Source organism: Haliaeetus leucocephalus, unplaced genomic scaffold (assembly GCF_000737465.1).
Source record: "Haliaeetus leucocephalus isolate CR32 unplaced genomic scaffold, Haliaeetus_leucocephalus-4.0 Scaffold932, whole genome shotgun sequence".
NCBI classification, from domain to species: Eukaryota; Metazoa; Chordata; class Aves; order Accipitriformes; family Accipitridae; genus Haliaeetus; species Haliaeetus leucocephalus.
The window spans coordinates 13,849,129-13,875,846 of NW_010973368.1; the positions used below are offsets into that span (position 1 = coordinate 13,849,129).

Here is a 26,718-nt window from a genome sequence, read left to right on the forward strand (position 1 = left end):
CGGCGCGGAGCCGGCGGGTCTTCCTCAACCACCTCGACTCTTACTGCGGCCGCAGCATCGGCGAGGTGACCGCCGGGGGCGGCCCGCAGCTGCTGGCGGCCGCGGCTTCTTCCTCAGCGGTCGCCGCCTGAGGCGCCGCCGCCCTCCCGCCTGCCGCAGCCCGTCGCGGGGAGCGCCCGCCTGGCCCCCGGCCGGTAGCGCGGCAGGGAGCGGCGTCTGGCCTCCAGGGAGCTCGGCCGGGCGGGAAGCCGGCCGGGGAGCCGGGGTCAGCTAAAATAGCTGCTGGGGAGAGGGACTGGGGGCGAGAAGGGGTTAAGATAAGAAGGAGAAAAAATGAGAGTTAGGAGCAGGAGGTGTGGATAAAGCAGGTCGGGAGACCGCAGGCAACGCCTGGTCGCTGTGGAGAGAGGTAACGCCTGCCTGAGAGGAGCCAGGTTGCAGAGAAGAGGCTTCTAGGGACTCACCAACACCTTCGACTTTGAGGCGTAGGGCACAAGTCAAGACAAAACATTACAGCTGGGCTTGAGGAGTCCCTAACTTTTTCCTGTTCAACGGGAAGCTGCGTTCTGAGCTGCGTAACCTACAACCGGATCAGGGCTAGTCAGGCAGTGTTGGTGTCTTCCCAAGATCATGAGAAGCTGTGTAGGGTTCGATATGTATTTGCATACAGATGTGCATCTTGTATATTGCAGTATTTATCCAGATGTGTTGTTGGGGCATCGCTTGAAAGCATAGAAGAAGAAGAAGAAGAGGAGGAGGAAGATGAAAATAATCCAGCTGCTGAAGTTTCTAGTAGGCCGAAAGAGGGACTCTACCAAATAGTGGGTACCCTTTCTAAAGCAGAGAGTGCTAAACCACGTTTTGCAGAGGAAATATATGCAGTAAGTGAGAGTCTTATTTCAGATTGCCATTAGACAACACTAGAAACCTTGCAAGTCATGTAAAATGACCCGCATGAATAAAATCGTCTTTTGTTGCTGCTGGAAGCTGTGTACATATATTTTATTCCTTCTGCTTCCTGCACACTGTTGTCTACTCCCTGCTAGGTCTGATACAGCAAATAGTAAAAGGAAGGAACTCAGACTCAAAATAGATTTTTAAAAAGATAGTTATGGACAAGGACATCATCTATCCTGATGATCCACAGGTCTGCTTTCTTTTTCCCTCAAAAGACACACCTCTAGTATCTGTGTCTTTCATCACCATTTTAAAGGTAGTGGTGCTGGAACTAAAGTTAGGGTCCCCCTTCTTAACTGTTCACTGAAATCACAGCTTTCACTAGCAGCTAATTGTTCTGAATAACTACATCTTTGTATAAAGATATGTTTTCTGAAATTAAAATTGCCTCTGTCTCAAATTGATTATCCAGAATCTCTTCAAACATTTGAAAATTTTTATTTAAACATCTATACAGCTGAGCTGTTCAATCAGAAAATTACGGCTGGCAGTATTTAATCTTAATCACTGCTCTTGCCCAAAGTGTTTGTTGGACTTGCTCAAGTGATGCAGACAATCTGCATTTAACAAAAATGATAGCATGCCATTTTGCAAGGAAATGGACGTTTTTTATGTCTTCCCCATTCTGCCAACTGATCCTTGTTTAAAATATCTATAAAAGGCATAGAAATTTTTTTTATATTCACAATTGCAGTGAAAAGATGAATCCTAAAATACCACTAAAAATTGTACATCTTTTTGAACTATATTAATGTATAGAGTAAATTAGAAGTTTCAGCATTTAATTTACATTTTATCACTTTACTTGTATCTGACATATAAAATTTGATATCCGTCTTATGAATTATTCTAACATCCTAGTGTTAGAAAACTACATTCTATCACTAAGTTAAACTTGAAAAGTAAAGGAATTTTGGATATTTTTTTTCTTTTTTTTTTTTTTCTTTTAAATGATACATTCTAACTATTTTTTTTCCCCAGGTCTCTTCTCGAAAAGAGCTCTTAAGTCACTTGCTTGAGTGTGAGATCATTTTATATAATATCACTGAGGATGCAAATCAAATTGAGGAAGCAACATGGGCTGCTTCTGGTTAGTATAGCTATCAACTGAACACAAAAATGGTTGCTATACAGCCATCAAAATTTACCATAAATATATAATGAAATTATCAGCTATTTATAGTTTACTGTAATATAAAACTGTGTTCCTTGATGGACAAATGCTGCATGAATTGTTCAATTAATTAGCAAGGAACCATGGAGTGCACTCAAGCATTCATAAGGTAGAGAAGCTGTCATGGAATGGTCCAACACATTAAATGACATATCTGTGTAGCCAGTTATTTCCCTAAATAACTATCAACCACCGTCTTATCTATTTGCATTGGGAGGTGGGTAGAAAATTTGCTCCTGTGATATTTAAAGAATGTATCAGTATTTTACGTAATTTTAATTTATTTTTTTTTAAAGTCCAATAAAAAATACTGCTAACAGTCTTTCTGAAACTTCCTCCTGATTGTTACATCCAAATACTAATAGGCATCTGGAATCTTTTTATGGTGACAGTGCAATATTTTTCTTTATATGATAGTCACTTTTACTATGATAGTCACTTTATACTGTTTACAGTATAAATACTTGGATAACATCATAAGTTACATAACCCACATTTAATTATTTTGCTCTAAACTAAAATAAGAAAGCTTTACTTGAATTCTGTAGATTTCCTGTTTCAATCATGAAAAAACCCACAGTTATTTTCTTTCAGTATCTCAGCAATCAATAAAGATGAATCATTTCCTAGTATAGAATGTTTCTTTTTTTTTTCCCCCCATGATGTGTAGCCCTATGGACATTATGTTGATTCCAAATAATTTTATTCTTTATTACCATTGTTTGTCTATTTGTTTTCTTTTCTGACTTATTATCTTTATTTTATACCAACCCAAATAAGAAGTATTTGCTTAAAAATGCATATCACATTATGGTATAAATGTCTGTACAGGACCTTTATATAAAAGCAAAACCACAGTTTGAGTAATACAATTTACAATAAATTAAGTCATTTGCTTTCATTTAACAGCCTTACATATGGAAATAGAGCATTTTGCAACACCAAAGTTATTCATTCTCCTTTCAACAATAATGAGCTGGGCAAAAAGCAAACCCCCTGACCCTGTAAGTAATATGAAAATACTAATATTTTTTAACTGAATATTTCCATTTAATGGAAAATATTCATTACATTCAGTTAAAGTATTTCAGTATGCACTTCAACAATAGCTAATAAAGTTAGTGTCAGCAAGTGTGTTTTTTCTCATGATCCTTTCACCCTGAACCACTGCTTACTGCCAAAATTGTTAAATTTATTCCACTCGACAGAAAAGTTTAGGCAGTGGGCTACAATAATACAAGCAAACATTAGGGACTGTTTGCATAAGAGGCAAGACCTATGCTAACCACAATATGCACTGTCCTTCAGTATTAAAAAAATCCCATATTTACTAAATATTTAATGAAATACATATTTAAATCAGTGTATAGACAGATAAATAGATACAGCTTTATATATAGATATATCTATATATATCTAGATATAGATATAGATACCAGGAACCATGTGGGACGCTCTGTAGTATGCTATTGCAATTCTGAAATTTGGTGTTACAGAAATGGTGTTTTTCAAGCTTGTGTAATGCTATATATAGCAAAAATTAATGTTTTTTTAAAATATAAAAAGTAGTTTAAAATATTTTTCTGTGAAAATTGAAATTGAACTATTGACATTTTCAAAATGTTGAACCTCAAGTATCAGAATCAGAAATGTTAAGAATTTCAAATGAAAAACAAAGTTAAAACAGATTTTAAAAATACTTTTTAAGAACTTATTTTAACCATGTAGGCCTTTAAAAATTGTTCTGTTTTAAAACATGTATAACAGTTGCATTTCTTTCTTCATAGGAAGATCCTGAGATTCCTTTTACTGATGAGGATTATCGCAGAAGAAAATCTCATCCTAACTTTATGGCACACATAAATGCTGAAAAACTCATTCTCAAACTTGGGAAAACTGTATGTAAAGAACTTTTTTATAAAAATAGGTTGTTTGGTCTTCTTACTTAGAGCATTACCTTAGTCATGGAAATTACCAACAATTTGAATAAATTTTAAGAGTATTTTGTTCTCTTGATAAATATGGATAACATCAATTATTAATAAAATATCAAGTATAGAGAAGACTGTCTTTTGAAACGTGTCTGCATAATACAAATCCCAAATTCTGTCTTTTTCTTACGCTGTGAGTAAATCATGCTTATCTCATTTGATACGGACAATGAAACAATATGTTTTTTAGAGAGAAGTAAAGCTGGGGCCTGCATGGGGAAAGACTTGAGGATAAAAGAATGTAGAGGAAAGGGATATTAGTGTAGTTTTAAAGAAAAGCAGCATCTTTAAATGATAGCAAGCTATGTTACTATTATGTCTCATTTAAATACTTAGAAGATGTTCTGGCCACACCTGTCTCATTCCTGGATAGTTTGTGCTCTTGAAGCAGAGAGCTTGTTGACTTTTATTGCACCCTATAATTCACTTTAAAATCATGGCCATAGACCTGACCCAGAATAACTAGAATATATGTTATCACTTTATATGTTTTTTTAAGATCACTTCCTTCAGCTTTGTTTGTTCCAACCTGATTAGACTATTAATCTTACTAGAGAACAGACCATGCCTCTCTTTGTGATTAAGAACTATTATTAAATAAATATCAATAGTGGCTCGGATTGTGTTTCATGACTCAGGAAATTTGACGCTATTGTCATTAGCGATGAAGTACTGTGGAGGTTGGGACAGAGAACTGGAAGACAATGAAATACACTGTATTGATGAAGGTGTCATTTGGTCATTCTGTTTGTGCATTAGCAGTCTCCCATAATAAATATAATTTAGTGTCCACTGCAGAAATTTATCAGGCTAATTATAGAGGGGGAAAAAACCTTTACTCAGATTTGAGTATACACGTGTTGTCTTATGCCCTGTTGAGAAAATAGAACTAGAAATTATATTCTGTTCTAACATGGGTTTAATATTACAGAATGCCAGTAAAATTTGGTTTATGGCTTGAAAAATCAGTGGCAAATTTTTCTTACTTTTACTGTGCTAACATGGGTTTATAAGACTATGGAATAACTTTCAGACTTGTGATGTAGTTAGAAACATGAAGATTGTAAACAGCGTCCACCAAACCTTGCAATAACTTCTGCCACAAGTAACACCCGGATGAACTATTGACTCAATTTTTCTGACTAGTCCAAACCACTGAGTGACTACATAACAAAGGTATTAATATAATTAGCTTCTAAATGTTTGCCAGGCTGAATGTCTCTGTTGAGAAGACGGTGGAACAACATGTAGCAGTACACAATAAAGCAACTTGAATATTTTCAATATATGCCTCTTGTAGGCCTTTCAAAAGGAGCCCTTTTCCTCCAGAACTCCAGGGGCAGCATCAATGGGTATCATTGCCCCTGTTTAGTTTCTGTCAGCACTTTGGAACAGGAAGGCTCCAAAGCATCTGTTCTTCCCAGCAGATCAACATTAGCTTCCTGCGATGGCTGGAGACTTCTGATTACAGTTCTTACTAATTTTTAAATTCAGTGGCATCTGGGGAATATGCCATCTGTGAAAGAAATGACAGTGTTACCAGTCCCTGCAAAGAGTTCAGCAGGAGATACTAGGATTCAGCAGCCATGTCAGTCATGTAGAGAAGAACTTGCACCGAGAATAGAAGGGTTTCTTAGCCTTGGTATCTGTTCAGAGTACAATTTAATGGTTGTTGTTGCTTAAAGGAAGATTTCACCCCTCTAAGTAAGTGTCTCTCCCACCTATATTTTGCTTAAAATTCAGCAAGAGTTGTGAGCTATAAGTCTTTGCTTTTTACCACTAGCAATTTTTTTACCTTTACCTTTGTAGCAGGGCATTTGGACTGCATAGAGTTTCTCAGAAGTCACTGACTCTGGGGTCCTGCCAAATTCAGAATCCTTGGAGAAACCTCTGCCTACCACAGACAGAAGATCTCTTCATCTCCTAGCTCTGTTCTCAGTGGCATCACAGTTCCTGAATCCATTAATTTAGACCTGTTTCCCATGTCAAGCATTTTATTAGCATAAAACAAACAAACAAACGTAAAACAGCCAAAGCCTAGAACTGATTATACTAGCTAGAATGTGACATCTAGTGGCTTTAAAGAATATTACACGGGAACGTGAAGGTCTTTACCCGTGACTAAACATGCTGTGTGTCACCGGAGCTTGCCTAATAATTACCTTATTTTTTAAGTTAAGTATATCCAAGTCATCTCAAGTAGTACCTTCTCATATGTGTGACTTGCGACACGAAATAGGTATTTTAGAGGACTTGAACCTATTTTAGAGGTTTGTATTTCAGTGAAGTATAGCACTCGGTGGCGAACTGTGGTTTGTCTCCACAAGTGGCTACTGTAGAAGCTACTGCAAGGCAAATGGAAGATAATCCTATGTGTTACATTATTCTTAAGGGAGATGAAAAATAGCACCTCCTGTGCTTTCACAAGAGGCAGGTTTTTCCTGCTGGGAGGTGGAAATTACAGCATGTCTTCTTCCGTGGCATGTTTGCAGTCTGTCCAGAACAATCCTGGGAGCTGCTGCTGTTAGGGTACAGTTTCTATCATGATACTACCCAAGCAAACTAAGTGTGGGAGCTCTTACACTATCTGTAATGTCTTCTAATTTTAATGTTTCTCGTGATTACTAACAAGCTGTTGCATTCAACTGAGTTGAGATAGTTTTTATTACAAAATATTATTTTGTAAGTAGATAGATAAAAACACATGCACAGGTAGTTGCCATCTCTTTATAGGAGGCTTTGCTTATAGAATCAAAGATTGTCTAACAGTGTTCTTAGTTTTAAGTTTCTGAAATATTATAAAGATAATAACAAAAGATGCATTTTTTCACAAAAAAAGTAAATCCCAAATCTGGGCATTTATTCTCTTTGCTGATAAATGCACGTTCTTTTACATAGTGTTACAGAGATATGTAACGTCTAGGATCTTTACAACATGAGAATTATTTAATAATTTTGTTTCACCTTAAAAATTTCAAAGTGACTAGTCCTAATTTAAACGATTTTCTTGAAAGTTTTTCTCCTTAAGATGATTTCGACATCTTTATTTTCTCTGTACAACCATCCTCAATGCTGATCCAAATAATAACATTATACATAAACAGGCAGCCAGGATAGGCAAATGTATGCTATTATGCAATAATGGTCAGCAAAAAATATATGGGTTGATCATGATGTGTGGTTAGTAAAACACTTAGTTCACAGATTTTTATTTTTTTTTTAATTGTATGTCAAAATGAAAGTAAAGCAATCGTAAAATCATTAATCCAGCATTTCCCACTCCTTTAGCTAAAAAAATAGCTTCAATGAATTTCAGAGTTATTTTTCTTGGAAATAGAAAGTAGAAATATGAGTTATCCTGTCCACTTTATTGATTTACATAACTTCCAATTTTTTTAACTCTTAAAAATTTTATATATATTTAGAATTTCAGTTCAAATGTGGACAGGTCAGTTCCGATTGAGCAATGTTTTTTTTGAAGGAAATGCTAGCAATATGACTTATGAAACTACAGGATATGCAACAATTGATCTAGCTATAAATTTTAAGTGACATGATTTACAGACTTTGTATATTTAGTACACAAGTACTCACTCAAGTTTCAGGGTAAGCCAGTATCCCACTTGCAGTACTGTATTTTTATAAAAACTTTCTTGTTGATTTTACTTCACAGAACAAACATAAATTTTCAACTTATGTTGTTGCCTCAGGACATCAATATGGAGCTGGGGAAGGAGTCTTGCACTACTTTTTTAAGGTAGACATCCAACTATTTTTGAAGGTTCATTTAATTTCTAGGGGCAAATTGCACTGGAATTGAGTGCATTTTTAGTAGCTTTGGTATCATAAACTTAATGCTATTGTGAACAAAACTGATTATTTGATCCCTTTGAAATGTTTTAGCTACAGTGGAAGTGTTTTCTACTTTTTTGGCTCTTTATGTTTTTTAGTTTTCTCCATATTTTTTGAACAGTATCTCTGTATGTACTTTACAGTGAGAATATGTCTGTCATATCAATGGAATCAGGAAAAATGTCTTTTTTCTCGACATTATATTCTCTTTTTTTCCAAGCATTTCTTTTATTTGAGATACAAAATAACATTTGTCGAGATCAAAGAATATTAGTTTAAAAAAAAAAAAAGTTTCTTGTTTTTGGTAGGCTGCCAGTCAGTTTTTCTCAAAAAATGTTTCCTTTACTGCAGTTCCATTAATCATTCAAGAAACTGAACTGTAAATCCTGAATATATAGATTTACCTAGTAAACAAATGCTCCTTTTTTAAGCTCTGGTTAAAAGTAACCTTTTCCTCCTTACTTCATTCTCTATTTGTGTTTTCAGATAGGTTGGCTTAGTGAGACCCCTACAATACCTGTTTTTGGAGACGGAAACAATTTTATTCCAACCATTCATGTTCTTGATTTAGCAGCGTAAGTAAAAAAATGGACAATAATTGATACCTAGCTAGATAACAAATCCAAATCTACTAGAGAGTACTGAGGCTTTTAAGTTGGGGTGGGTGGGTTTAAGAGCACTCTTTGGCCCTTCTTACTGAGTCAAACAGAGACTTCCATTTCTTTAGTACTAGATGTGCCTTCTGGAAACCTTATGTGAGTGTTGCACTGGTGCTATGCTTTTACAAAAAGACTACCAATGTTCAATCTAGACAGTGATACCAGTTAACTGGCACAGAACTGGAAATGGATCGTGGACTCTACAGCAGACTAAGTTAATATCTTCTACAGATGTTGCTTTTTATCTTTTGAACTCCTTTCCAAATAAAATATCTAGCTGTGTTTCTTTATTAAGGAAAATATATATGAAAATGTCATGCTCTGAAAAGTTCTGAAAGATTTTATAAACTCTTTGTACTGTTTCTGAAATGCATTTAACAATGAAAGCCCAGTATACTTCTCTAACTACTGGCCCTGGCTGTACTTGCTGTGTTTCAGAGTGCTACAAAATATAGCAGATCATAGGCCAAGGTCTCACTATATACTTGCAGTAGATGTATCTATGCACACTCTTCAAGAATTAGTAAAGGTAAGAGATTTTTTCAGATATCTTTAAGGTTTTAAAAGCTATACATTGTACTGAAGTAGAAGTTCCTAGGTCTTCCTGAATTATCTTGTGTAGTAAATGATATAGAAAATTATTTTGAAATCCTCCAAGACTTCTGTCCTTTGAACAAAATACACTAGTTGGACCTGATTTTGCAGAACTAACTTTTGCAGTATTATCATTAACTTAGGTAGACATTTTACCTAAGAAAGTTCTGGTGAGTTGTTAGGGGATTCACAGTACTGTAATTAGATACTCAAAGTTTTTAAGATGTTTTTCACTTCATTTTGTAGGAAGATACCTTGTTTTTCCAAGTCTAGAAATAGGCTTGCTGATACTATTGAACTGTACACTGATAGTGAGAGTCAACTAATACAATATAATAGGAGACATGATCATGTAGATTGAGCAAATGTTACGTAAGGACCAAATATAAGAGCCCAATATTTTTGGTTGTGTCAAAGAGTGTTGCATGGAACAGTGTGTTAGGGAGCTCACAAGAAGATGCAACCTTTGTTTTGGTTCAGGTAAATATACAGAGTCTCACTGAAAAGTTAATATTCGAAGAGCCATTCTGTCTAAGTGACCATAGTGCAATTAGCCAACCTTCCTATGGAAGAAGCAAAAGTCAAAATAACTTTTGCAGCTATAGTCAACCATAGGAAAGAGCATTATATAAAAATGAACACAAAAGACATTAAAAATATTAAGTCCTTAGAGGAGAACGGTAGAGGCTATTGAAACTTACATGTAAGGCCATTGCATGCTACTTATTAACAGAAGTTTGGGAAAAAGAAAATGAAAATTAGCGTGGTTAAATTGTAGGTTGAAGAAAACAAGATGTCAGGCTTCAAAAAGTTATGGTTATGTCCAGATGAAGAAAATAGAATAGAAAAGATTATGAAATCTGGCACGTTAAGTGAAAAAAACACTTGAAGATCAACTATCGGGAAAGACTCAAAATGAATATCCTTTTTTCAAACACTTGCCAGAAAATCTATAAGGCAAATTGATGATTATGGTATAAAAGGAGCACTTAGAGAAGACAAGCCCACAGCAGAGATGCTTTACATTAGTGGGCATGGGTAGGAATTTGGAAGCTTCTTAATGCTTCAGGATCTCTGTGGATAACTTGTTAGAGGATCTGTATAAAACTAAAGTAACTGTAGTTAAGGTCTGAAATCATTCAAGCATGAAATAACTTTGAATTGCTAATTCACACTTACAACTTGCTGTTTAGCACGGTCCTGGCACTTGAAGGCTGGAGAACGATAAATGTGATGCCAATGTAAAAAGACAGGTTCCTGAAACGTTTTGGGAATTACAGGCCAATATGCCTAATACCATTGGCTTTATTAGACATTATAATAAATTAATTGCATTAAAGGACACCCAGATACATATGATCTATTTGGGAAGAGTCAATGTGACTTTTTTAAAATACTTTCCCAAGAAATACTTTCCAAAAAAGTACTTTCAAATACTTTGGAAACCTCCTGAAATTCTTTAATGTGACCAGCAATGTGGATAAGGCCGAACAAGCTGATGTGTAGTCTACTTGAATTTCCCAAAGGCTTTCAGAGAAGTACTTCACCAAAAGCTGTTGAGAAGCAGCTAGGCACCCTGAGAAAAGTGGTTAGGTCCTTTCATGGGTGTGTGATTGTTTAGAAATTGGAAATTGCGGGCAGGAGTAAGTGGACAATTCTTGTAGAGACAGGAAGTTGTCAGTGGAGGGAGCGTTGCAGAGCACACTGCAGAGAGCTATCTTGGCAGGGAGCTGTCAAGTGGAAATCTGGAAAAGATACATGGGAGAGAAATACTTTGAGAGTTACTTAAATATACAGCAGCTATTTCTAGTTTAGGAAGTCTCCGAGCTGAAAATAGTGTAAGGTTAGAAGAGTATCTGGAAGGAGTATTGTATATGCTTTTCCCATTCTTACTTTCATTTAGGTGTCCACTAATTGACATCGTTGGAGACAGAATCCTGGAATATATTGTAGATTTGATCTGACGCTCTGTATCAAATTTTATGATTTCATGGAATCTAGTGGGGTTTAAAATCTATTTTAAAGGGCTGTAGGAGTAAGTAACAACTTCTGTCTAAAGATGAGATGAAAATGGTAATATGGAGAGTCATTGGTGGCATTGATCTAAAACCCCATCCTGATTGTTAACATGATTAAATACTTCAAGAACCAGAAGTGAAAGTGCTGGGAAATAAAATAGTTCTCCAATAGTTCTTAAGCAGTAGGAAGTTGTACATAGGTTTAAGAGCTTCGGAACACTTTTCTGTGGTTCTGGGTTGTTTGTTTGTTGTTCGTTTTTTTTTCATGGCAAGTACTAAAGAGGAAGTGATATATAGCAAAACAAAGGTGTTTAATACTAACATTAAAGTTAATATACTGTTCTTTGATCTGTCTATTTCAAATCAGTATACTGATTTTTCAGGTATAGTGTAACATAAAATTTAAAGCACATATTTTATCTGCATAAATCCTGTACAATTTTTTCTAAGAATCTGATTTGATAAGTGTATTTTTTCTCTTTCTTGATAGTGTATCAGTAAAAATATTGGACCAGGAAAAATTGAGAAGATTCCAAAAGAAAATGCATTCCTGAGCAAAGACTTAACAGTTAGTACTGTTTTCCCTTTATTACTTAAGGAAAGGTTGTAAACTTAAAAGTATAATATCATAAAATATGTAAATTATTTTTTTTATTTCACCAGAAAAATTTAACCCTAAAACATACCTAAAAATATATACAGTGGGTTTGAATTTAGAAAATAAACAAACTAAAATTTACCATCATAGAAGAGACTGTTTTGAGGAGTTAACAGCCTGATTTAGAAATGCAGTGGAGCTCTGATGTCACTGTTGCACTGAGCATACTGGAGCACTCTAAAAAAGCCTATACAAAATGATAAAAATAACAAAAAAAGTTAATAATTAGGTGCTACTAAGGCTGATGAAAACAGCATACATAAATCATGTTGTATTCATCTATTTCTGAAATAAACTGTTCATAGGAGAAATAAACTAATTACAAACCTAGTAGTTTTAAGATTGGATTTGATAACTTTATGAAAGAGGTTATTCACTGCAATTATATGAAACCTTTGTACTGTACATAATAATTTTTTAATGTTTCCTGTTCTAATAGTTCATAAGAATACTCAAATACAAATAAACATTGAAAATGTTTATATTTTTTAAAAGTCTGTTTTGCTTTGTGTGCAAACCTGCTTTCCCTGTGCTTGAAGTCTTTCTATTCTCACCCTTCCATTCTTGCCTCTAGTTTAAGCTAACTGTTCTTTTAACATGCATAGCTTAAGTCTGTAAATAAATGTACTTTTGCTCCCTCAGCAAATGCATTTGGATATGTTGCTTGTGAACCTGCGAATGGAATCTATGTTTCTGAAAGAGACTTTCAACATTAAGTGGGTTGCTCAGGCAGGACTGGTGGAGAACATTGAACAAATCGTCAAGGAATACAAGCAAAGTCGAGGATTACTGGTAATGGTTTGGTGTACCCTATTTTAAAGTGTGCCTTTCTTTTTTTTCCCCAACAGAAAAGGTTATATAAACACAAGCTTTAATTTCTTTAACTAAAAACACATGGAAGGCTGATAGAGATGCAAAGTAAGTGAACATAAAAGCTGAAAATTAAATTGAAGAACTTAAAAAAGAGGGAATATTAATTAAAACAATAATCATTAAGTTTTATTTCTTTTGTGCCTAAAACTGAAACCCTGTAAGCGCAAATAAGCTTCCTGATGGAAAGCTGCTGTTCTGAAACTAGTTTCTGTATGCAATATATGGCATTCCTGGTATATTTTGTTTCAAGAACACAGTAAGTGTATCTTTTATTTAAGCTTTTTTATAACAGTCAGTAGTTCAGGGAGTATTTTATGTCCTTCATTATATTTAGTGACCCAGGATATTCAATTGCAATGTAGCTTTCGTTTTACCCTGCTCTATTGTGTAATGTACTGAGCAACTTTGCTGTTTCCTATGTTAGCTTAGTATTTAGAACTTCTGTATTCAAATGTATAGGGAAGGTTATTGAAAGGTGCAGAAAATTGCTTGCATACATTCAAGTATTGATCGGTATGATAAAGCTGTTCAGCATGTCTAAATCTTGTTCAAACTTTGAACAAGAGTTCAGGAGGTGTAAAGCAAAATACAACTACCATCATTTGAAGTTGTTCATTAAAAGTCCATGCATACCTCTGAAAGAACTATCAGATCTGTGTTTGGGTTAAACTAATGCATCTGAGTATGTAAGCATGTAATTCAAAGAAATTCAGTACAATATATAGACATACCAAGTGGCAAGGAGAGGGGAGGCTAGCTAGACCTCTGTCCCTGTCACTACTCTATTAAATTTGCAGAGTTTGCACTGTCACATCTACTGAATTAAGGGAGGCAGTTAATGATGTATGATTTTGAGTTTGTTGCATAATATATTTAATAAGTGTATACTGGAGTCTTAATTACACTTACTCATCCATGGGCTAGCTAAGCTAAAATGATAATATCTTAAGATTGTGATGGATCTGAAATTTTTGAGGTCAAAATAACCATTGTGATGACAGCAACTCTGCCTCAGCTGGGAAATAGAGCTATTACATGTATATAGTAGAATATCTGCTACCTCATTCCAAAATTCACTGCATCCTATCTATGGGGTTGTGTTTTGTCTCTTTGGATCATTCAAACACTAATAGTGCCACTATAAGTTGGTCTATGAGCCTATTAAATACAAGTGTGCTTTTTCTGCAATGGTAAAGTTGTACATTTAAATTAAGTAACTGTGTTACTCAAAGCCTGTGGATGATATAGGAGATACTCAGTGAGAAATAAATAAATGAATAAAACTAAAATATATTTTCAGTTTTAATTATAATAATTGTTATTTCCTATTAGTTATAGAAAAAAGATTGTTCCTTTTACATAAAAGCATCCATATTGTTTGAATGATGTTATATCTTTACCTTTTTTTTCCAGCCTCTGAAAGTTTGCATTCATGGTCCTCCTGGGGTTGGCAAATCTACCATTGCTGAAGAGCTCTGCAAACACTACAAGCTACATCACATTAAGATAAATGATGTGATTTCTGAAACAATAGCAAATCTGGTGTGTTGCTGTTTTCTAATATTGCTATTATTTTAACTTCTGTGATTTTACAGTGCTTGGCACCATTTAAAAATTAGTTATAATTCCATTATTTTAGAATGGAAATCTCTTTTGACATACTGATCACCTCTGGGGGATGCACTGAACTCTTTTTAGAGACTGAAGGTTGCTCAGTATCTCACTGTCCAGGAGCATACATGAAATGAATTGTTTCATTTTTTTGTTTTCCTTGTATTACATCTGTTTATAAAAGAAATTTGACTATGGAATTTCTGAGCACATTCATATTTCTGATCTTGTCTTCAGGAGAACATTGTGGCTCCTAAAGAACTGTACTCTGACAGTGTGGGAGAAGAGGGAGAAGATGATGAAGAAGAGGAGGGTAAAAATGTAGAAGCATCACACGAGTTATTAGCTAGAATAAAAGAAAGCATGGAGCAGAATGCAGGTAGGAAATTCAAAGTACTGAGGTGGGATCTAGGTAACTAGTGCAACCCTATGCAAATGGAAGATCAGGAAGTAAATTGGTGCTTTAGAACTTTTAATCCTATTAAAAGCAAGAATCATGCCCTGTCCATTTGTATGTACCTTATTTAAAAATCAAATACAATGTTTTACATTATACATTACATACCTTGTATATCAAAAGTGATACACTTTTTAAATAATATGGTGCTTTTTTAATTGTAGAAGTTCCATCTTTCTACTTCTTTATACATTTTATATAATTCTTTTTACCTTAAAAGTTGATATATAAGTAACAACAGTATACTCAGAAGCATTAGATTCTTGCCCAGATTTTTTAAAAAACTTCATGTTTTCTTCTCAGAACAGGGAGCATAATTTATATAATATAAAGTAAAAAGTTAGTGAAGCATATCTTTATCAAATTTTCAAAAAAGAAAAGTATTCTAGTAAGAAAAAGAGTGCACTGTCATATGAAATTGTGGGTTTTTAAAATTACCTTATACCTCATTTTGGCCATTTCTAAAAAGTAAATAGTATTTACTGAAGCCTGTAAAGAATTTTAAAGTCTGCAGATTGAAAAAGGTCCATAAAAATTGCCATTAATTAAAAGTAATTATAATTACATATGAATAAAGTCATGTAGGTTTTGAATCAGTGCTTAACGTTTTCCGTGCAGTATAAAGTGATCCCCCTTAAAAATGCATCCTATCACTAAAGGTTTACCTGATTTGGATCTTGTGTATCTGCAAAGCAATGAACTTGCAACACACCCAAAAGCTTCAATAATGACATCTATAGCAGCATCTCTTCTACATGCCTTGCTTTGTTGTTTAAAATAATAATGCCTTTTAAAATAGTAACATACTTTTATGATTACAATGGTTTATAAATATTTAAGACTTTTAAAAGCTGAAGCAAAATAAAGTAGGAAACTGGAGTCAATGGTTGCAAAAGGACAAAAAAATCAGGTCAAACCAAACTTTTTACTCCCACACATTTGTTCAACAATGTAGGCCAAGTTAATAAACTGCTTCATAGCTCAATCTATTGATCTGAAAATGAAACTTGTAAAATCTATCTCACGTTTGTTTTGCAAGACTATCTTTAAGTCTTACTGTTAATTGTAAATGGAAAACGATTGTTTTGTCACTTTTTTCTATAAATATTTCTTTGCTGCTTCTATTAAAATCTGATTGCATTTTTCTAAAAAAAATAATTTCATGTTTAGTATCCTTAAAGTTCTAATATTGATATCTTTGTAAACTCAAATGTAATTTTATTTTATAGCTACACATTTATATTCCATAGGCCTCTGACAACATGTAATATACAAATAGTAACTCAAAATACATAAATTTTTTAGGGTCTAAATAGAAGTTTCTCTGATAAATGAATTAATAAAATAATTTCAGATATCTCTTTTCCATAAACTAGGTACCTATTAACCTTCTTTGTGTCTTAGGTCATCTAGATGATCAGTATGTTGTTAAATTTGTGAAGGATAAGCTCAAATCTATGCCTTGTAGGAATCAGGGATATGTTTTAGATGGGTTCCCAGAGACCTATGACCAGGCAAAAGATCTTTTTAATTGTAAGTACTGCTGCTTTTGGTTTTATTGCTGCTAATATTGTCATTATCATTATTGTTCTCAGTGCCATAGTATTAGAAGTGCATCAGCACTTGTCCTGGTTTCAGCTGGAATAGAGTTAATTTCCTCCCTAGTAGCTGGTACAGTGCTGTGTTTTGGATTTAATGTGAGAATAATGTTGATAACACACTGGTGTTTTAGTTGTTGCTAAGTAGTGCTTATCCTAAGTTAAAGATTGTTCAGTTTCCCATGCTCTGCCAGCAAGCAGGTGCACAAGCTGGGAGGGAGCATAGCAAGGACAGCTGACCCAAACTAGCAAAAAGGATATTCCATACCATAGAACGTCATGGCCAGTTTAGAAATTTGGGGGAGTTGGCTCGGAAGGGCAGATTGCTGCTTGGGCATTGGTTAGCAGGTGGTGAGCAACTGCATTGTGCATCACTTGGGTTTGGGGGGGCTTATTTCTCTCTCTTTTCATTACATTATTATTATTATTTTATTTATTAAACTGTTCTTATCTCAACCGACAAGTTTTACTTTTTTTCCAGTTGTCCTCCCCATCCCACTGGGAGCAGGGGGGAATGAGTGAGCAGCTTAAGTTGCTGGCTGGGCTTAAACCATGACAGCACTGTAATGACTGCAGTGCAGTATACAAAACAAAGCTGTTTTCACATGATGCTTAAAATGTAAGAAGGATTGTAATGCACCTTTTTTAATTTAATCACAAGATGGTTTTCAGACTATATTTGCTGGCAAAGTACTAAGGAAATGCACAAATATGGAGGATGCTTTCTTGTTCTGTGTTGGTCTACTTCCCTCAAGCAAGCTCTAAAGCAGAATTTCCTCATAATATTTAAGGGCTGCTTAATGAGGGATGCAGCCAGTGCACCAATACATGTTTTGTGAGCCAGATTAGAGTGGGTATATTAGATCAGCTACAGTAGATATGATTTAGAGGAGCTCTGCGACATACACCTCAAATTGTGAGCAAGCACTGTCCATGCATTAAGACCAAGAATCGTCTCCATATGTAAATTACATCATGAGGTTTGAAGGAAAACTAAAACCAGTCTTTTTCAGTTTAATATGCTGGTCTGTAAATTGTCATGCTCAGCTGATGCTCTTCAGGCAGTTTTACTGACTATACAAAATAGCAGAGACTTAGTGGCAAAAACCATTTTAACCATCCTACTATAAAACATTTCTACTTACTGTTCTGAGCCCTGTCTCTGTTTTTGGCAGAATAATGTACTTGTCAGAAGGAGAGGCCAGGGTGAGGACAGCAGTAGGGACACATTTTAAAACTGTGTATGCAAATGCATACTTCCACTGTATAGGCAAACAACTCTTAGTGTCCCAAGGTAGCAGTACGAATTACTTACTGAATTCTCTAAACTGGTGTCCAGGTTAGATTAATTTCCAACAATTAGTATAATTTGAATGTAGACAAACCTGTGTTTCTACTGGCACATTTTTAGCAAATATAATGATATTGTTGCTTCAAATGAAAATGTCGATAATTTCTTACTTTTGTTTTAGTGGAAAGTGAAGATGAAGAAGAAGAAATTAAAGGCAAAATACCTAAATGTGATATATTAATCATACCTGGTAAGTTTGATAGATTTCTTTTTAAATAAACAGAGGAATTTTCAAGTACTGCTGCCACCAACGAGAGGTCTAAAATATCACTCCATCTGTTCATATTTAATTTAATATAAATAAATATCTAATTTGTGTAATGCTGCTGCCCTCTTATTTGAAAGTGAACAATTAATCAAAAGGAAGGTTTTGGTTCAGTTTGTGGGTGTTTTATTCTTTTTTTTTTCTTTTTGTGAAAATACCATCAACTGTTGGCTGATAATAGTAGCTGCCTTTGTTGTCATTACAGCAGCTGTTAATGGAATAAACATGAGCTCCTGAACTTGGCATATTAAAAAACCATAAGTTTATCTTTAGTGTGATATCTTGAAAGATGTTACCAAATTCATTTTAATGCATCAGTTAAGTTGGGAATTAAAATAGAGTGGTTTTCATCTATGCAGAAATGGCTTCATCCTGGTGTTTTCGCTATTTTGATTTCTTTGGAAGTTTTGATTTCATTCAAACAATACATTTGGTTTATTTTGCATTACAGATGTCTAGTTAGACTGAATATCTCAAATGCTTAGTGTTTCAGTAAATGATAATTTACTGGCTTCAGAAGAAGTGAAGGAAATTCAGAACTTTCTGAAAAATTCCCTAGTCCTTGCACATACATAAAGGTTTGATTTAAAAAGCATACTTCTAACAAGTTTGTAACCACTTATGAGTTGCTTATTTCGGAAGTAAATAATTTCTGTTATTCATAAACAAAACCACTTTTAGCCTCCATTTCAAAAGGAGAAATGTGAATGAATTATTATGATGTGCTGGAGAAATACCACTTTCTCTCCTATAACAAGTACCTTAGGTATGGGTTTGTTGGATTGTTTGACTTGCAGGATTGTTGTTTAAGATCTGTTTTTAACACAAAATAGGTAAGAAAGAGGAAAAACAATAATATATGGGCACTGATAATGTGTTCTTCTTCACAGAATTTGTTATTTCTTTGACCGCATCTGATGAATTCCTTATAAACAGAATAATAAATCTGCCAGAGAGAATTGTTGCTGGAACTCATTATACCCAGGACCAGTTCCTGCAATCTTTGAATCTCTTCAGAGACTTAAACACAGAAGATAAGACTGTTCTCAACTATTTTGATGAACTTGAAATACATCCTCAGTTTATTGGTATGAAATAATAAAATTTAAAAAATTGTGTTGTTACAAATTTAACACTTGCGAAGATCATATAGTAAGTGTACATCTATAAATAATATTTTTAATTAACATTGCAGAATACAGATACAACAATCATTTAATTATATACCTGCAAAAATATCTGTATACTCAGAAGGATTCTGAATTGTTCTCATACTGTTAACCTGTTTTAAAAAATAGGGGGTTTAATTGTTCATTTTTGTAGTCTAAATGATCAAAATAATTTTCTGACTTATGTTACAGACCTCCACACTGGCATGCTTCCAGATTGGTGTAATAGTATATTTTCATGGACTTTCAATATTATAGTTGCTTATATTTTTTTCTTTAGACTTATCCTCAGGTGCCACGACAATATATGGGTAATATGCAAATGATGACGCATGAAAGAAAATGATTAGAAATTAAAGGTGGAAGGCTAGGGCTGAATCTGTTTTGCACTCTACCTGTATGTGAGAAAATTTGTCGTCCCTACACACTATCTAGAAAATTGTGATCACTGGGAAATCTTGAGAAAATTACTATAATCTGATTATTCAAAAACAGTGAGATCAGGGTGACAGCATTCTTAAGAAAAATTGGGGGGGGGGGGGGGAAGAAAAAAAAAAAAAGGGGGAAAACCCTGCAACTAAAATCAAACTGCTGATAGTTGGAATGTCCATTTGAGATGAGTCATGACAAGTTAGTTGTTCAACAGCCTCAGTCATAATTGATTTCCTAAGTTTTTTTTTAATTTAATGTCAGTCACGGAGATTTTCTTGAGAGTAATACCATACATGTGTTGTTAGAAAGCATAGCAGAGGAAAAAAATAGTGTGTTAGTATAATCATTTTAGAATTGAGGTAATTCTGCTACAGAAAGTAAAATAAGAAATGGTAAATACTAAGGTCTGATGCCATCAATTGGTCATATTCTTATTTTATACACTTCTGGATATGCAAGTAGTAGCACTGTCCAAGACCATGTTTTATTTTGGTGGGGACTACAAAGTGTATACTCTGTGGTAGACTATTGCAGTGTTTTCTGTTAAGAATTATGCCCAAAGATTACTCTTAAACTCTAGTCCATTCCTAATAAGGAAAATCACTGGCCTACTAATTTTAATTATTGAGTTTTCACAACTCTGACGTTCAGTGACTTCCAGATGATTTTCACATTCAGGTTATAGTGTTGATTCTTATCTTCAAAGGAGCATTGTCTTTAGGTCCTGTTTATCTCAGGAACTGCCTTTTTACCTATAATCACATCACTGATTGTTACCCACCAAAGTATGCAAGCACATAGGCTTCTGTTGTAAAATGGTAAGGACAGATTACAAAGATAACTTCAGTGAGGAACTGACGCTCTGCCAATACCCCTCCATTCTAGCTGATGTTCCAGATGTTTTATCAGATCCATAGAATTAAATAGCATCAGATTTAAGCAGACCACCAACTGCTTTCTCAGTCATACTCTGAAGGAATTTAGTGGGAAATGGTTAAAAAATTGTGTTTGATTTGTTAAATATTGACTCAAATTAATCAAATGCTTCTTCCACTTTAGTTTTAGAAAATCATAACATATGGCTTTAAGAAATGCTTTTATGATTATTATTTTTTCTGAGTCTGAAATATGATTAGTACAAAGGAGTGGGCTTCAAGATTCTGGAAACCCTCCTTTGCTACAGTGACTCACTGAATGAAGTCTGCAAGTCAGTTATCTTGTTTCTTGTTTTTCTCATCTGCCAATTGGGGATGGTAACACATGTTAGATCATCTACAAAAAGGCATGATAAAATTATAACAGCAATTTCCTTTGAAGATCTTAATTTACAAACTCCTTTTCTGGTGATCTTTCCTCTCAGCATCAGTGCTAACCTCCTTTTTTATTTAAAAGGTATTTATTTGGGGGGATAAATGCAGTTAATTATGATTGCTGTAATATTTGCATTGTAATCTTGCTTGGCCATCTAGGAAAAAAATGCAGTCTTTGACACCTCAAATTGAATGCTGAGAGAGTTCTTAGCAATACTTTAAATGACTAGAAAAGTGGTTTGCACTGTAATTTTTATATCCAGGTGCAGCTAAAATTGCAGAAACAATGGACTGCTTGACATAGAAAATGTATTATTCTTTTAATATGGAATACTTCAGGAATGTAATTCCTGATTTTTTGAAAGAAGAAGCTGTAAAAGAAATTTTATTATGTAGAATTATGTTAGCTTTCTCCTCAATTCATTAGCAGAGTTTGTACTTCAGGTCCAAATCACAAACGCTTAAATTCTTGGAATAATGGTGTTAGTGTTAGACAGCTATCTTCCATCTGAATTAGTGATTAGAAAGAAATGAGAAGCATACTTTGCCAATGGCTTTCAAGATAACTTCATAAAGCAGAGGACTGTGGAGTAGGAACTACTGGCTTCTCATCTAAATTCTGTATTCCAGTTGTTCTGGGTTTTCCCCTTCCTCTGCTTGCTCTCCTTACCAATTTCTGTGCCTTTACATCTCCAGTCCCTTACCACTGAACGAGCCCTTTATCTTTGGATTCTCTGGATACCTGAAATGCCCACTTTTCCTCTTTACCATGCACATTTCTATATCCTTTCTGCCAGATGCCTCCCCACACTGAGTGCATACAGAGCCCAGAAAGCCCTGGAGACAATCTCCATTTTTCTGTGTTTTTTCTTTTCCTTCTTTTTTTGCAAGTTTAATATGCAAGTAGCCTCCAGCAATTAAAAGGGAGAAGGAATGAAAGAGAAGGTCTTGCTCAGTCTCTATGCTCCTGCATGAAGCTACAGATTTGTTTTGTAGATATAACACAGTAAGAATTCAACTAGAGATAGGTCTATGTATTTGTAAATCTGTATGAGTGAAAACTTTGGAGTTTGTTGCCAAATCCTTACAACCTATTGTGTAACCTGCAGGGGAGATGATAGGGTCAAAAGCTGATGGTTTTATGCATCTGGATAAGTTGACATAAGAGTAGTGACAAGAACATCTGATAGTTGAATGACCTCATTTTCAAGTTTCAAAACTTAGGAAAGCTGCAACTAATAAACAGAAGAGTTGTAAAAATTATTTTAATATATTTCTCCTTTACATCATCTTAAAATGACAAACTATTTTAGCTGAAACTGTTGTCCTAAAAGCAGATTTGTTACCCAGTGTGCAATAGACCAGTCTCACACACTCAGGAGAGATAATGCTTTTTATTTAGGCCTGGGTGCTCGGTGGACTTTCCACAAATCAAGCACACCAGGTTCATCAAGTGTGTCTCTTATACAGTAACAATTGCATATATTTTATTAAGCTACTCCTATCTAGTACATATTCAAACTAATGCATATGCATAGGATTATATAACCATGACACATCAAACGCCTTCTCCGCATGTGCCGGGGTCTCGGGTGGTCTTCGGTGGTCATTTGGGGAGGCATCTTCTCCTCACTTTGACCACTAAATCCCTCTGTATCGGGTCAATAGTTCGTTTTCCTGCCCAGAGGGACGCATCATCAATCAGGAAGAATAGAAAGGACCAGAATGATCTTGGCTACTTCTCTAGGTATTCTTAAAAATGTTTGAAGTTGAAAATGATTAACTAACTTAATTTAAAACAGGATTTTCTATATCTGACATCAAAACTAGTACAGAAAATCAGATATAGAAAACTTCATTCTGTGTAGCAAAAAATTTGACATTTATAAGCAACTGAAACCAACATCATATACTTGAAAATTTAAACATGAAAACTGTGTATTTTTAGGTCTTGCAGTCATTTACTAATGTCCATTGATAATTGACAAAAGTCTTGAAAATTTGTCTCTTGTATTTTTTGAAAGACGTAGCCAAATTTGAAGACCCTGAGAACAGACTTATTGTAAAAGAGATCATCAAAGAAATTGGGGAACCTCGGAATTATGGTTTGACAGATGCAGAAAAGGAGAATTTGGAACGCAAAGCAGCTGAGGAACGTCTTGTCAAAGAAGCTCAAGAAAAAGCTGAACGAGAGCGTAAGGAAGCTGAGGAAAGGGCTGAAAGGATGGCAAATTGGGAAGTGTGGGTAGGTTAATACATATTTTTGGGAAACCATTATTTATGTGGTTTAGATGGCTTCCAGCAATCTGTTATGTAAATATACTCAGGAAGTACGGCATAAATTCTCTAGTTCCTTATATCATATGTTAGATCTGGGTTAGACTATCTTCACGCTGCATTTTGAGGCCCAACCTAAGGAATATAGTCTCTTTTTAATTACAGACAGACCTTTTTTTTTTGGCATGTTGGTATCAGCATGTCTCTCAGATACTTTTATGATACTACTCTTGTTGTTGCTGTGCCGTAGCTTTTTTATTTTACCATTTATAAATAACTACTATAATCAGTGGTGATTTTCCATAACTAGTCTTCTAGGACTTTTGCATTTTGCTCACTTTACTTCTAAGCAGCTGACCAAGTCTTAATTATCATGCCTTTCAAACAAATTTTTAAGTCAACACTGATTAATATTCCAGTCTGCATTGCAGAAAGGCTTCTGAGCCTGCAAGAGAAACACCTTTGAGAGCTGAATCCTCAGTTCAGTGAGGACCACCTGACGCAGTCTGAAGGATGCTTTTTGTTTGCTAATACTTTAATAAGTACTTGGTATTTAGGCTAACTGACCTCACAGGATTTGCACATGATGCTTTTTCCTTATTTACTTTGCCACACCTAAGGACATTTTAGGTAAATAACCTGAGATGCATACTATAAGAATGTTCTTCACATCCAAAGTCAGGTTGTTTCACCAGAAGGCAGTAATTCTATTGTCTTATTTTAGAGCTATTTAAAAACAAACTGATCATTCCACAGAGAAATCCTTTTCTTACATTTGAATGGGGAGATAATAGCTTGAAATTACTCACTTTTAAAGAACCATTTACATTGGTCTGATGTTGGCTTGTAAAGAAGTTTTCTTTGTTATCTATGCTTATTTACAGCTTCATTCAAGATTAAATAGCATTTTGTACTCTCTGTAAACTTGTCTAAAAGATTAGTAAGGGTAGTTAACACATTTTTAGCTATATTCAATCCAAAGCCATCTAACTTTCAAGAGAGCAAACCGTGCATTATTCAAAGTAGGTGTTTAAATAAAATGTGTGCTTAAGTTTATCCTTTTAAATAGGCAGATGCTCAGGAAATCTAAGCAACTATTCATTTGCCCTTGAGACTGTAGATTAGCTGCTGTCTTTGAGTACTGACCAAAGACCACTTGCAGGATTTATTAAATAGCACTCCTGGATTGAGTGAATAAGGTAAATACCCTTTCCATATATTGATATATCTGTTTTATCTGAACATTGCTTTTGTATTATACCTTAAGTATAGAAAAGCAGTCTTCAGAGTGTCATCTGCTTGCTGTATCTATATATGACTCAGGGTACTGATGAATAAAATGAGAGAAGAGAGAACAATAAAAATGTTTTTGATTAATCTTCTGGCTAAAACTATTATGGCATGCTATTAAGTGCTATTAAATGGAAGAAAGAAAAACTCGCGGTGGTTTTCTTTCTGCCCCTCTGCCCCCTACTTTTTAAGTGTAATCATTGTATTTGATTTAACCTGAATTCAAGAATAATTTTAGCTGGTGTAAACAGATGTAATTCACTGTGGTTTTAGTCTATTTAAGTCTTATCCCCCTCAAAAACTGACATAAATGAAATAAAACCAAAACAAAGCAAAGAAACCAAACCCAAAACAAACAAACAAACACAATTTACAATTAGAGAGTCGCGGCTCTCTTCTGAGTAAAAATACTCTCCTTCCCCTCCAGTTCAATGAACCCTCAAGAAACTGCATTTGCAGCAGTACTCATTTTTTAAGTGATACAGTGTATTTCAACCATTTTGCCAAATTTCTTATGGAAACACGACAAGACTGGAAGACTTCAGAATAAACCTCCTTTTAGGTGTTAAAGAGAGAAAAGTAAAATAATTTTACTAAGGAGATTATTTTTGGTTTCATCACATTAAATTCTTTGTCCTCAGTGTGCTGTGCACTCTAAATTTAATAAGCAGTTCATAGTTTTTCATGCCAAGTTGTGAGTTTTAAAGTTCTGTCCACAGCTTCTAGCAGTACTTTTTTCTCTAGGCCACCACTGTTATTCAGTCAAGTGCTATTTGGTAGACGTAAATCTTATTCTTTATGATTTTGTTCATTATTTGTAGAATAAACATCTGGAGGAAGTGAAAAGACAAGAACAAGAGTTATTGGAGGCCCAGTCCATTCCACTGCGAAACTATTTAATGAAGAACGTCATGCCAACGCTTATGCAAGGGATAAATGAATGCTGTAAGATCAGGCCAGATGATCCAGTCGATTTTCTGGTAAGGTGATTACATCTTTTTTTCTTAAATGTGTTTGAAAAAGCTTAATGAAAATATTCACGTAGACCCCAAAAAATCTCTGTTAACATAAGGACTTAAATTCCTTTTCCCCACTGTCATGATAACAATTAATTAACAGATAGTATCTGCAATTATGGTAAGCAGTAACTATATTGAAAACTAAAAACCCAGCAACCACTCTTTATGGGATCAGTTGATGCTGTGTATCAAGTAAGGGCATAATCCAGCTTTGCTAAACAGTCACAGGACAAGAATCACTACCAGAATTGGTTTCTCTTTGGTGTGCATGCTCTGCACACCTTACATATCCTGCCAATTCTGCTGTGACAGAGGCCTGTAGAAAGGGAGACATCGCTCTCCAAGCTGATTACACCCCTCTAGGCACAACAGGACACATTACTGTAATGATGAAGAAAGCTCTTTAGTAATTCCCTTCACAATACACAGATAAATTAATGAGTAAATCCTATAAGACCTCAAGAAGTTATCTAGTTCAGCTTTCAGCTGAAAGCAGGGTCAGCGTTGCAGACAAGAATTCAGATGCTGTAAAATTATTGCTGTACTGCTGTTCTTCCTGCACATCCTAAGAAAGTTATTAACAAGCTATCACTGTTTTAATGAAAAGAGACATTTTATTAACCAAGCAAAAGCTTAAAACGAAAGCGTCAGTGTTGCATGCCACTTTAGGCACTAAGGAATATTGGTTTTAACCTTTTTGCTTACTGATGAGTGACAACTACCTGTAGCTGTAGGAGCATGAGATCTTCCCTAACTGCATAACTTTTAAAGATCTGTATTATCTACTCTTCTGGGTCCAGAAATCAGGCCCTAGGGCACTCCCTAGGATTTTCCATGGAGTGACAAATACTGTCATTAATAGCTCACTTCCTTCTCTTGCCCAGGATAGATAGAGGTGGGGTAACTGCTACCAAGAGGGAGAATGAGGTGGATGGTATTTTGGATGGTATTTCTGGAGAGAGGTTTCTCTGACATATCTGCCAGAAATTACATTTTAGAGGCATTTAATACTTTCTGTGATTTTGTTTAAAGCAATGTGATCCACTATTTTTTTGTTATTTTGTGTAACTTTTAAAATTGAAGACTTGAAAGTAAGTGTAACCTTGAAATTCTTCTATTTCTAGGCAGAATATCTCTTCAAGAACAGTCCTGATATCGAATGA

The 26,718-nt window shown here is 34.8% G+C and overlaps 1 protein-coding gene across 1 annotated transcript; it reads left to right on the top strand.

The window, feature by feature from the left end:
- Positions 1–8: 8 nt before the first annotated feature.
- Positions 9–26,718, top strand: AK7 (adenylate kinase 7; the record flags this gene model as incomplete). Its single annotated transcript, XM_010583910.1, has 18 exons — positions 9–65; positions 693–881; positions 1,939–2,047; positions 3,041–3,135; positions 3,919–4,029; positions 7,796–7,879; positions 8,461–8,549; positions 9,072–9,162; positions 11,736–11,813; positions 12,546–12,695; positions 14,190–14,318; positions 14,625–14,766; positions 16,249–16,377; positions 17,915–17,983; positions 18,949–19,146; positions 22,994–23,214; positions 25,358–25,516; positions 26,680–26,718. Coding segments are annotated over 18 exons (2,139 nt in total), but the record flags the coding sequence as incomplete, so codon positions are not given.